We start from the raw sequence: 13,376 nt of genomic DNA, 5'->3' as shown, positions 1-13,376 counted from the left end.
CTCAAGCCATCCTAGATGTATATGACTTTTATCTTTCAGACAAATACAATCTGAGTTATATTAAAAAAATGTCCTGGCTCTTCCAAGCTTTATAATGGCAGTAAATGAGTGTTGAAATTTTGAATTCCAATAAAGTGCATCCATCCATCATCGATGCGTTTCTGTATTTTTCTTACACATATGCATTGGTTTGCTACAGAAGGCCTTTATTAACCCCCTGGAGCTGTGTGGAGAACTTTTTATGATGGATAGATGCACTTTATTGGACTTCAAAATTTCAACAGCCATTCACTGCCATTATAACTGCCATTTTTTTTATATATATAACTCCGATTGCATTAATCTGAAAGTAGAAAATCATATACACCTATGATAGCTTGAGGTGAGTAATTCATGGGGTAGCTTTCATTTTTGGATGAACTATCACTTTAATATTGTAGCTGGTCTTCTTCAAGACTTTTATTGAGGTCAGAGGTCAATGAGAGCAGAGAAGAAAGACACTCACTGTCATTACAGGCGACCCCCGTCCAGCCAGGTGCACACACACAGCGATCCCTCTCTGATGAACACACTCCTCCATTAGCACAGTCCTCACAGCTCACAATGCAATCATCACCGAATGATCCCTCCTCACACACTGGTGCAGAGACAGAGATCAACATGTTAATGTGTCCTTATCTCTGTATGTTTATGTCACAGTTCTGATGTTTGTATTTTGGGTTTGTCTTACTAATCTTGCTGATGACAGTCAGCGCCTCTCTCTGTTCTACGTTTTGTGGGTGTTCTGGGTCGTAAGTGTATGTGTCATCATACGGTCTGCTCAAAGCAGCGGTGTAATGCAGCAGCTGAGGGGGGCGACGGAACAGCAAGTCCGGCAAACGTAGGACCTCAGGCTCATCTTCACTGCCGACTAACTCTTCCTCTTCCTCTTCCTCTAGTTCCCTTTCATAGAGAGCTAAACACACAAAATGGGATAGAACGAAAGACACAGAAGAGACATACAGAAAGATTATTATAGTTATCTAAAACTAAAACCATAAAAAAACACTTTTGCTACTAAAATAAGATTGAACTTAACTGTAGTAATTTTAGTTAAAGTGCTGGTAATTTTTTGTCTATTTTTGTCATTTTTATTAGTTTTTTTTTTTTATAAATATATCTTTTTTCAGTTTTAGTTATTTTAGTACATCAAGAAACACTAAATACAAACAGAAATATCATGAAAATCTTTTATTTTATTTTTTTACATTTTCTTTTAGAATAAAAACTGCTAAAAACTAAAACCATAAAAAAACTACTTTTGCTACTTAAAATAAAATAAGATTTAACTGAACTGTAGTTCATTTTAATTAATTTTAGTTAAAGTTTTTGTGATTTTGTTGTGTATTTTTGTCATCTTATATATATAATTTTTAATACAATTTTATTTCACTTTTAGTTCTTTTAGTACATCAAGATACACTAAATACAAATGAGAAATTTTCCCTTGGCAACAACTTGAAATCAAATAAAAAGTCTTCTTTTTTACATTTTCTTTTGTAATGAAATCAGAAAATATTAAAATTATTAAAAACTAAAACCATAAAAAAACAATGTTTGTTACTTGAAATAAAATAAGATTTAACTGGATTGTAATTTATTTACATTAATTTTAGTTAAAGTTTTAGTGATTTTGTTGTGTATTTTCGTCATTTTTATTTGTTTTATATAAATATATATCTATATCATTTTTATTACATTTTATTTTACTTTTAGTTATTTTAGTACATCAAGATACACTAAATACAAATGAGAAATTTTCTCTTGGCAACTACTTGAAATCAAATAAAAAGTTAAATAAAAAGTTTTTTTTTTTTTTTTTTTTTTTTACATTTTCTTTTATAATGAAAACAGAAAATATAAAAATGACTAAAAACGAAAACCATAAAAAACTACTTTTGTTACTTGAAATAAAATAAGATGTAACTGAATTGTATTTATTTAAATTAATTTTAGTTAAAGTTTTAGTAATTTTGTTGTGTATTTATGTCATTTTTATTTGTTTATATATATATATATATATATATATATATATATCTATACCATGTTTATTACATTTTATTTCAGTTTTAGTTATTTTAGCACATCAAGATACACTAAATACAAATGAGAAATTTTCTCTTGGCAACTGCTTAAAATCAAATAAAAAAGTCTCTTTTATAATGAAAACAGAAAAATAAAAATGATAAAATATAAAAATCACTTAAAACTAAATGAAAATATTAAGTTAAGCAATAATATTATTTCAATGACATCTAACATTGTCAATAATATTTTGGTTTATAACTTTACTTTGAAATCTGCTTAACACTTAATCAAACTTATACTCACATATGCATGTTTTCTGGTCGTAGTCCAGTCTGAATCCCACCTGACAGAAACATTCATAAGAGCCTAGCGTGTTCACACAGTACTGAGAACATCCTGACGTCTCGGACACGCACTCGTCAATGTCTGAAGAGAGAGATTCATATCAAAACAACTTCCATGTTACACTAACTGTGCTTAAGTAAACTTTAAATAGTTAATTTATGAGAAATTAAAGTAAAAAAAAGGTTTTGGTTAAGAGAGGCTCAAAAGAGGAAGATATAAAACTAAACACACACACCATCACATGTGCAGCCGTTGGGTGTGTATCCAGGTCTACAGCCGCACTCATAGCCTCCTGGGTAATTCTTACAGTAGTGACTACAGCACGCCTCCCCGTTTTCACACTCATCAGTGTCTGTGGACAACACACACAAATACAGAAGCATTTTCTTATGAGGAAAAAAAAAACAGTACATAACAGTAACACTAAAAAGCAGGGAAGTTTTAAATATTTCTGACAACATAAACCAAATGAACACAAACTAAGAATAGTTAATCATGGAATTTTTTAATCTCGAGCTGCACATCTACACTGCCGTTCAAACATTTTGGTTCAGTAAGATTTTTAATGTTTTTAAAGAAGTCTTTTTGGCTCATCAAGGCTGTGTTTATTTGATTACAGTACAGAAAAAACAGTAATATTGTGAAATATTATTGCAACTTAAAATAGTGGCTTTCTATTTTAATATTCTTTAAAATCATTCATGTGATGCAAAGCTGAATTTTCAGCATCAGTACTCCAGTCTTCAATGTCACATGATCCTTCAGAAATTATTCTAATATGCTGATTTATTATCAGCGTTTAGAAACTGCTTAATATTTTATGATGAATAAAACATTAAAAAGAACAGCATTTATTTAAAATAGAAATCTTTTCTAACAATATACACCACTAACAAAGTTTGGCGTCAGTAATTTTTTTATTTATTTGTTTCTAAGAAATTAATACTTTTAGTCAGCAAGGATGTGTTAAATTGATAAAAAGTAATTGTAAAGATTTGTATTGTTAGAAAAGATTTATATTTTGAATAAATGCTGTTCTTTTTATCTTTTTAGTCATCAGAGAATCCTAAAAAAAAAGATTAAGCAGGACAAATTTTTCCATCATTGATTATAAATCAGGATTTCTGAATAATTTGTGAAGGATCATGTGACACTGAAGACTGGAGTAATAGTTGATGAAAATTCAGCTTTGCATCACAGAAATAAATTATATTTTGAAGTATAATAAAATAGAAAACTGTTATTTTAAATTGCAAATATATTTTATAATCATACTTTTTCTGTATTTTTGATCAAATCAATTGAACTTGGATGAAGCATAAGAGACTTCTTTAAAAAAACATTAAAAATCACACTGATCCCCAAACTTCTGAATGGCAGAATTTCATCTGAATTATTTTGATGTTAAATTATCTATTTTTCGCCACTGAATAATTCATCGCCTTAGAATTATAAGGTTCTATTTGACATTTTTGTCAAAATTGAGTTATTCACATATTCTTATTTACATTATGTGATATTTCTTTTGTAAGCTGTGTACATTTTGGGCCTTTTTTTAGAAAACAAAAATGGAAAGCAAAAACTTTGAAGCAGATAGAACCTTAAAATTCAAAGGCGACGAATTGTGTCTGTGAATTTCATGGTGCATATTTTGCTTTTATGAGTATGTCTAATTATATACAGGGCTGTATATAATTTATAAAACTAGTGTAATATATCAGATATATCTATTCTGTTGAATTGATTGTCCATCAATGGTCAAACTGCATACATGTGCACAGAAGTATTTGAAATAATGTTTTACCACACCTTTTTCAAAGAAATAAATGTATTAAATTAAACTGAATTCCTATTATTTACTTTAATAATATATTAAAACCTGTACATGCTAACGTCAAAATTTACCAATAAATGCACATTGTTCCTGATCAAATGTAACAATTAATGCACACTGTGCTATATATACACTTCCATTCATAAGTCTGAGGTCAGTAAATTTTTTTTGAAAGAAACTAATACATTAATTTAGCAAGGATGCATTAAACCAAATAAATTTAATAAGTAAAGATACTGATATATATGTGTGTATGTGTGTGTGTATGTGTGTGTGTGTAACCCTGGACCACAAAACCAGTCTTAAGTAGCACGGATATATTTGTAGCAATAGCCAAAAATACACTGTATGGGTCAAAATGATTGATTTTTCTTTTATGCCAAAATCATTTGAATATTAAGTAAAGATCATGTTCCAAGAAGATCATTTGTAAATGTTCTACCATAAATATATCAAAACTTAATTTTTGATTAGTAATATGCATTGCTAAGAACTTCATTTGGACAACTTTAAAGGTAATTTTCTGAATATTTAGATTTTTTTTTTTTTTTTGCACCCTCAGATTCCAGATTTTCAAAGCCAGCCAAATATTGTCCTATCATAACAAAGCATACATGAATGAAAAACTTATTTATTCAACTTGTTTATCTCGAATTAAAAAAATGTACCCTTATGACTGGTTTTGTGGTCCAGCGTCACATATAAATAAAAGTGGGGCCCATACCTATACACGTTTTGAGGTCCTCAGCGAGCTGGTAACCTTGGTTACAGGAGCACAGGGGCCCGCTGGTGGTGTGCTCACAGTGATGGGAGCAGCCACCGTTGTTTTTCTCACAGCCATTCACAATCTCCATCTCTATACCTGCAGGATACGGCACTCCACATGATTAAGACTTCACTGCATGTCACAAAGCAGTGGCCAATCACAGACTGTTTGGCTCCAGTAAACCAAATCCACATGTCAGTGAACTGCTAAGATAATCTAATAATTATTTTCTAACATGTTTTAAGTTTTCCACCTAATATTACTCATGCAAAGCATGTGTTAGTGTGTGTTTGTACTCACGGTAGCACTGTTTCCCATCAGCACCCAGCTCGAACCCCGGATTACACACACAGCGGAACGATCCCGGCACGTTAACACATCCGTGAGCACATTTAGCCTGACCAGACACGCATTCATCTATGTCTGGGAGAGAAAGTTTGGGTGATTAGAAGTTATGTCAGTGTAAAACTCAGTGTTTGTATTTTACAATAAATAAATAAAAAAAATGTATTCAGTTTGGATTCCAGCAATATGAATGTGTGTGTATGTGTGTCTGTGCATGATGTTTATGTGTGCACAGCAAGGGTTCAGAGACTCTTCATGGGGTCAGCTGAGGTTGCCTCATAAAGTCTGGACATAAATGAGGTCCAGACAAACATGTGTAGCCATGACTCAGATCAATGGCTTTATACTGACCTGCACACATAGTAACTAACAGCAGGCTCATTATTCCAGTAATCTACTGTGTGTGTGTGTGTGTGTGTGTGTGTGTGTGTTTGAGCAAGACATAGACAGGTAGTGGAGGTCAGTTTTATGGCACAGCTGAAGAGAGATTTACTGTGGCCAGTGGAATTGCACTTAGAGGTAAATATGTCATGCACTCAAACCTTCACATCTCTTGAAATCAGCTCCCATTTTGAATCCTGATCTGCAGCTGCACTGCGCCTGTCCATTGACATTACTGCAGATTTGAGCACATCCGCCATTATTTTCCTTACATGGATCCTTTACTGAGAGAATAACAGAACACACACAAGTATTTACATAACCAACACAATATTATTACAGCAAACACAGTAAGTCAAAGACAGCATATGCATGTGAACTCACATTCACAGTGTTTCCCATCTCTTTTGAGCTGGTAGTTGCTGCGACATTCACACTTGTACTGCTCGTTTCCCAAATCGACACACCAGTGCTCACAGCCACCATTCTTCACGGAGCAAGAGTTCACCGCTGGAAAAACGTTGAACACACACACAAGTAAATAAGTACCCATACACATACGCTGCAAGTCAAAAGTATTTGAACAGTAAGGTTTTCAATGTTTTTTAAAAGAATTGTCTTCTGCTCACCAAGCCTGCATTTATTTGAACCAAAGTACAGCAAAAACAATAATATTGTGACATATTTTTCATGTCAATAAAATGTAATTTATTCGTGTGATCAAAGCAAAATTTTCATTACTCCAGTCTTGTGTTACATGATCATTCAGAAATCATTCTAATATGCTGATTTGCTGTTCAAGAAACATTTTTTATTATTATTATTAATATTTAAAGCAGTTGAGTAAATTCTTTCAGGATTCTTTAATGAATAGAAAGATCTGAAGATCTACATTTATCTGAAATAAAAAGCTTTTGTAACACCATACACTATATCATTAAAAAGCTTGGTTCAAAATCTTGGTTAGTATATATATACATATATATATTGCGAAAGAAATTACAGAATTTTTTTATTTAGCAAACATGCTTTAAACCGATCAAAAGTGATAATGAAGACATTTACACTGCCCTCCAAATGTTTGGGAAACACCCCTGGCAAAATGTGGTTTTGGACAATATCAGCATAAATCCTTACCATTTTCTGGTGCAAATCCATTAAAGTAACTTGACATTGTCATTGAAGACCAGCGATAATAATTTTCATTTTGATTACATAATAATGGCAATATATACATGTCAAAGTCAGACATGCCTCTTTGCCAGCTGTGATGCCTGGTTACTGGTTTAAACTTGGCCCAGGTTTTTAAAGATTTTTCTCCATGTAGTGGACTTCAATGGGGATAAATGAGCTGAAGGTCCAAACTGCAGTTTCAATTAAGCTTCAAAATGCTCTGCATGATCCCAACCGAAGAATTAAAAAAAAAAAAGTATATACTTTATACCACAAATGCTTGTCTTGCACTAGCTCGACATCTACATTATGTAATCAAGTTGGAAAGGTCAAAGGGAACGTGCAAAGAAAGTCAAATGCCCTTTACGAAAAAAGGTAAAACAACAATGTCGGACAATTTTCAAGTTGGAGGAGAAAATGTGGTGGAGTTTTCACCCTAAGCCACTGTTTTGAACCAGAGTACACAGATGAAGAACTAACCGCACGTGACCTTTCCACATTGCAGAGCTAGTGCAAGATGAGCATTTGTGGTTAAGGCTAGATAAGGACTAGATAAGACCCTTATTCCTCAGCTGGGATCATGTAGAGCCCTTTGAAGCTGCATTAAAACTGAAATTTCAATTCATTGATCCCCAAGGAAGTCCAGTATATGGAGAAAAATCCTGAAATGTTTTCCTCAAAATCCTTATTTCTTTTCGACTGAAGAAAGAAAGAAAGACATAAACTAATCATTTAAACATTTTTATGGTTTTACTTTTCAGCTAATAATAATAACTCTGGTTTGAGCACATGAAAAATCAGAAATCTTGTAATGACAATCTCAGATTTTCGGTTTGGACAGGAAATAAGAAAAACTTTTATCATGAATGGAAAACATCTCTGAATCAGATCCAGTTTGGAGTTTGTATATATATAGAGAGAGAAGGTTGGAAGGTTCTCATTCCTTCCCTCTCTCTCTGACTGATGATGTTTCCATGTCACGTCTAAGTTGGCAGATTTACGGAGTCTTAGGGGACAGGTCAGAGCTGTTGTCTCACTGTGATGACATCGCCAGGCCTGTCACAGAGTGATGACACATCCAGACTCCAGTAAAACAGGATAAAGGCTGTTTTAGGGTGATGAGATCGGCAGAACCAGAGCTTTCTTGCTGTGCTAGCACTGTTTGTTGAGCTAGCAGAATTATTGTGAGTTTCTGGCAGACTGCTGTTGAATGCATGACTACGGTTGATACACAGATGCCACTCAAGACAAAGAGAGCCTTCTATTTTGAGCATGCGTGTTTAGTTATAGAGATCTTACCTATGCATGTGCGAGCATCAGCATGTATGCGGAAACCCTCACTGCACTCACAGTGGTACGAACCGAGTGTGTTCACACACGTCTGCTGGCAGCCACCATTCAGCTCCTCACACTCATCATTATCTGTGGGTACAACATGCAAGAAATGGGACATTTCGGATATATACCATGGTACAAAATGACTACCATATTTATGCATAATGGTATTTACATGGTATTCCTAGGTACTTCAGATATCAAATATATGTCTAAAGAAACTAGAGAGTACCAAGGTATTTATTGGTCATTGTTGTTAGGGCTGGTAAAAAGTAATGCATGAAACAGTGTGTTCAATACATACGAGTTGCCATAAATAGTAAATGTCAAGCTGTCACTATGAGGAATGTGCTTAAAAACAGGAGATTAATGGTGACCAACCATGTTTCAAGCCACCCATTTCTTGACAGTTTTAACAGATGTTTGCTTTTAAAAGCTTATTGATGCTCATAAAAGAAGCCGTAGTTAATTTTTGAGGGGAAGAGTATAGATTATGGACATTTGAGTTATATATGGGCCATTAGTGTACAAACATTAATACATCCCATATATCTGCTTATGGCATCATAAGAAACTTAATCTGTTAAAATGCAGAAATGATCTCATTGTAAATTTCCCATCATAAATTCTCAATCTCAGAATATTATAACTAATATATAAATATTATTTTTTTAAATGAAAATTCTAAATTCTAAAATGCATAACTTATAAAATTCTCAGAGAAATCTGTAATGTTCTAGAACCAGAGAGTAATTAGGTACATTACATCTGCTGAACACATTCACATGTATGTCCACGTGTCCAAAATCAACACAATATGATATTGTTGAAAGCTATTTCAAAGGTTCAAAAATTCACAATACTGTAGCTATTAAGACCATTTATAGTTTCCTCAGTTTTACATGGGTTTTGTCAGACTCATGTCTGTGATGAATTCCTACAGATTCCTACATGCATGCAGTCAGCTATGTGGGTCAAGTGCTTTAACATACAGCCAGACCCGTGACTGGATTATTGAATATAGTTCATTAGCACTAATTAACCCTTTTGACCCTAAAGAAATCAATTACGGGCATCTGAGAATTTCTCACAAATCTAGAGCAACAACAACAGAGAGAGATTTATTCACTTTATGTTATAAGAAACACAACTCAAAGACAATCTAACTCATTACCCTGTAAAACATCATTGTGAATTTACAATAAATTACTGGATACTAGGGGCGGGCGATATACCAGTAGACAAGATAAACCAGTAGAAATTTGTCAATCTGTTGATATTTTGGTCTATAATCCCACTCATGCAACATTGCTGTGGTACATGGTTATGAAAACGTTTTATCTGCATGTGTTTTTAAGCATTGCAGTTTAAAAACAAGTGATTTTAAGCTGTTGAAACGCAATCAGCAGTAAAAAAGAACTAATTTCAATATATGCTGTCTGAGAGACTTTTTTTTTCCGAGAGTGATTTTTGCTGCTTTAAAGGCCTTGAACGGATAAATACACACACTTGTATGTGTCAAAATGCCCATTTTTGCAAAGGTCCTCGTAACCACAGTAGGTCTTAAGTGAAGGCAAACAGCTGAGCAAGAAAACATGTAACTGTATACTGGATCCGGGCAGCTCTTAAAGTGACAGCAGTCTGATATTCCTGCTGTCTATCATTCACGTTATTCAAACAACAAAAGAGAAAATCTCTTACTGCTCTGGACTAAATCATTTTTGTAACTTTAATAGGAAGAAATATATATTTGTGACCCTGGACCACAAAACCAGTCTTAAAGGGGTCATCGGATGCCCATTTTCTACAAGTTGATATGATTCTTTAGGGTCTTAATGAAAAGTCTATAATACACTTTGGTTAAAAATTCTCAGGGGAGCGTTTGAAAGCCACCTGTGTCAGCAGATCCCTAATACATCTGCATATAGACGGATCCGCTGACAGACGCGGCTTTCAAACGCTCCCGTTGTGCTTATTTGTGAGCGCTCGGTGAGGAGCGTGAAGCGCTTATCATTGTAGCCAATCACAGTCATGTCTGTTGAGCTGTTTGACAGCCCTACTTTTTACCTTGTGAAAATGAGCTCTGCAAAAATAATTGTTTCCTTTAAATGCAAATGAGATCTGCTCGCCCCGCCCCTCTCTACTCTCTGTGGAGTGACGAGCCTGTTTACTTTAGCCGCGTTTAGCCGCGAAGCTTGCTAACTGGAACGTTTAGGAAAGGTGATTGCAGAGATTAATAAAAAGAAAAACCCTTGTACTCACTTCTGCTGTAAGTGAAGCTGGATCACGAATGATTTGCGCGAACATAGACGCATTTATGTAGATCGGGAGGTGCATTCCCTTCACAAACAAACGTAATCAACAGCATCTTCAGCGGCTCAGATGTCGGGAGTAAATGACGACCACTATGTTCATTATTACATCCAGCAACACACCACCTCAATCGCTCAATCTAAGGTATTCCTGTCTAACTTACATCTCTGCTCCAGCATCAAAACAATGGAGGTCGGACTGTTACAGCTGATTTAGGGCGGGTCTGAGGTAATTCTACATAAAAAAGTACCTTTTTTTTTAAAATAATTTGCCAATGCAAATTATTCAAGTGCAAATTTCTTAGTAACAGTAATTTAACCTAACTTGCACTGATTTTAGAATTCTTTAGTATTTCTTCATCAGAATTACTGCACTCTAAAAAATACTGGGTTAAAACAACCAAGCACTGGGTGAAATATGGACAGACCCAGCAGTTGGGTTAAATGTTTAAAAATTGTTTATTAAATGACTATATTTCTTTTCTTAAAATGAACCAAAAATAGGTAGGAAATTAGCATATATTAAATGTTCAATAAATGAACATTAATTAATAAGCTGAATAAATAATAATTAAATAATAAACATTTTTAAATTGCTTTTTGATTATTGCTGATGCCTCTAGTAATTATTCTGGGTTAAATAAAACTACCCAAAACGGTTGGGTTAAACATTTAACCCAATCGCTGGGTTTTGCCACATTTCACCCAGTGCTGGGTTGTTTTTAACCCAGTGTGTTAAATCTTGGCAATCTTTTTTTTCTTCCTTACTCTCATAAAATTCAATTATTATTTCTTGACAACAGGAAGTTGGTCTACATGATAACAAAACTTCTGCATTTCTGTGTTCAATCCTCCAACCACCACGTCCTTCTTTCTTGCTCTCTCTCACACCTGTTTCCTCACCTGTAGCCTTTCAGCCCAGAAGGACCTGAGATAGCAGGCCAGATCATCATTCCCACACCTACACACTAACAGCTGAGATGGACACAGATGTAAAATCGCCTTTCTCAGCGCATTCAGGAACTTCAGCCCACACAAAGCCCATCACATATCCTTCTTCATCTCAAGACGAAACCTGGCCAAACTAATGGCCTTAAACAAGCTCCAGATTCAGGATGGACTAAAAGCTGAATCCTGGAGATCATTAACAGAGAGCTTTAAAAATTACTCTCAAACATTAATGCTAGAACAGGTCGTAAATGTGTCAGTGTGTAATGGAGAATACACATTATACAGCTATGATTTCATGTAATGCTGCTTATAGATATTAATAATTAGGGCTCTCAAATGTTGGTTTTAAATTAAACACTGATTATAGAGAGGTTAAATTACTTTAGAAAGATGATATAAACTCAATGGATGAGTGTTTATTTACCTTGGCAGGATTTCCCATCAGCTCCAAGTTTCATGCCATCAGGACACCTACAGTAAAAACTGCCAATAGTATTACAGCACGTGCCTTCACATCCTCCATTACTGTCTGCACACTCGTTTATATCTGAAAATACAAAAAATAAAGAAAGAAAGAAAGAAAGAAAAACACTGAGCATACTTATAGACTATAATAAAGTTGTTGTAAACATAAGAAAAAAGGCAAACAACAACAGTAACAATAAACTCTAAAAAAGAGTTTTTCCACTGAAAAAAAACATAGATGCAAATTTGCCAAAGCTTTTATATAATTTTGATTTAAAATGCACCATTTTTAAATAAATGATTAACTACAGGTGTTGTTATTTGATGTCCATTTAGTTCTAATATTTACTTCACCATCCACCTGGAAAATCTTTATTATAAATCTATAAAGTTCCTTTCTTCCGGCATGTTTAGATACAGAAAGGATTTCTGTAATAACGTTTTCAGTCTGATGACATTAAACAGGACATTTTGCAGTCATTTTAACAAAAAATGTCATCACATAGACATAAACAAATGAACCACACAAACAAACACACACCAGCACTCAGACTCAGGTAATAAGTTCAAGATGCTCCAAACAAATGCCTTCTGCTCAACCGGTTCTCATCAGGGACACACACACACTAAAGATGGGTTTGAAACAGTGAAAGCAAAAATGCCTTAAAATAAGTAAAAAGACCATTATCGTTTTAAAAATGAGTAAAAAAATCCAATAACGTGTTTTTCTGTAAAGCCTCAGAAACCAAGGATGGGTCGCCATAGCAAAGATCCAGGCCACACCCACACTTAGTTTCTAAGGCAACACAGCATCACCAGATGAACTCCACATCTGACTCTGTTAATACAAACAAACACAGCTGAAGTCAAAAATTTACATACACATTGCAGAATCTGCAAAATGTTAATTATTTTACCAAAATAAGAGTGATCATACAAAATGCATGTTATTTTTTATTTAGTACGGACCTACATATAGTCATAAAAATTACCAAGTTCTTCAGAAAAATCCTTGAGGTACCACAGATTCTTTGGTTTTTCAGCATGTTTGTGTATTTGAACCCTTTCCAACAATGACTGTATGATTTTGAGATCCATCTTTTCACACTGAGGACAACTGATGCAACTATTACAGAAGGTTCAAATGCTCACTGATGCTCCAGAAGGAAACACGATGCATTAAGAGCCAGGGGGTGAAAACTTTTGAACAGAATGAAGATGTGTACATTTTTCTTATTTTGCCCAAATATCATATTTTTTATTCATTTAGTACTGCCCTTCAGAAGCTACAGAAGATACTTGCATGTTTCCCAGAAGTCAAAATAAGTTAAATTTACCTTGATCTTCAAATTCAAAAAGTTTTCACCCCTGGCTCTTATTGCATCATTTTTTTTTTTTTCAT

The 13,376-nt window shown here is 34.0% G+C and overlaps 1 protein-coding gene across 1 annotated transcript in view; it reads right to left on the bottom strand.

Annotated features, from left to right (window-relative positions):
• megf6 (multiple EGF like domains 6) overlaps positions 1 to 13,376 on the bottom strand; it is a 74,958-nt gene that overhangs the window by 40,596 nt on the left and 20,986 nt on the right. Inside the window, exons 5-14 of the mRNA XM_051130058.1 lie at positions 11,934 to 12,056; positions 8,211 to 8,333; positions 6,123 to 6,248; positions 5,900 to 6,022; positions 5,313 to 5,435; positions 4,971 to 5,108; positions 2,648 to 2,764; positions 2,371 to 2,493; positions 731 to 955; positions 506 to 637 (exon numbers count right to left, since the gene is read on the bottom strand). Of these exons, the coding sequence (XP_050986015.1) occupies positions 506 to 637; positions 731 to 955; positions 2,371 to 2,493; positions 2,648 to 2,764; positions 4,971 to 5,108; positions 5,313 to 5,435; positions 5,900 to 6,022; positions 6,123 to 6,248; positions 8,211 to 8,333; positions 11,934 to 12,056 (1,353 nt within the window). The remainder of the gene's footprint in view (positions 1 to 505; positions 638 to 730; positions 956 to 2,370; positions 2,494 to 2,647; positions 2,765 to 4,970; positions 5,109 to 5,312; positions 5,436 to 5,899; positions 6,023 to 6,122; positions 6,249 to 8,210; positions 8,334 to 11,933; positions 12,057 to 13,376) is intronic.

The sequence above is a fragment of the Labeo rohita genome, chromosome 15 (assembly GCF_022985175.1).
Source record: "Labeo rohita strain BAU-BD-2019 chromosome 15, IGBB_LRoh.1.0, whole genome shotgun sequence".
Taxonomy (NCBI): Eukaryota; Metazoa; Chordata; class Actinopteri; order Cypriniformes; family Cyprinidae; genus Labeo; species Labeo rohita.
This window is presented reverse-complemented; position numbering and strand designations above follow the sequence as displayed.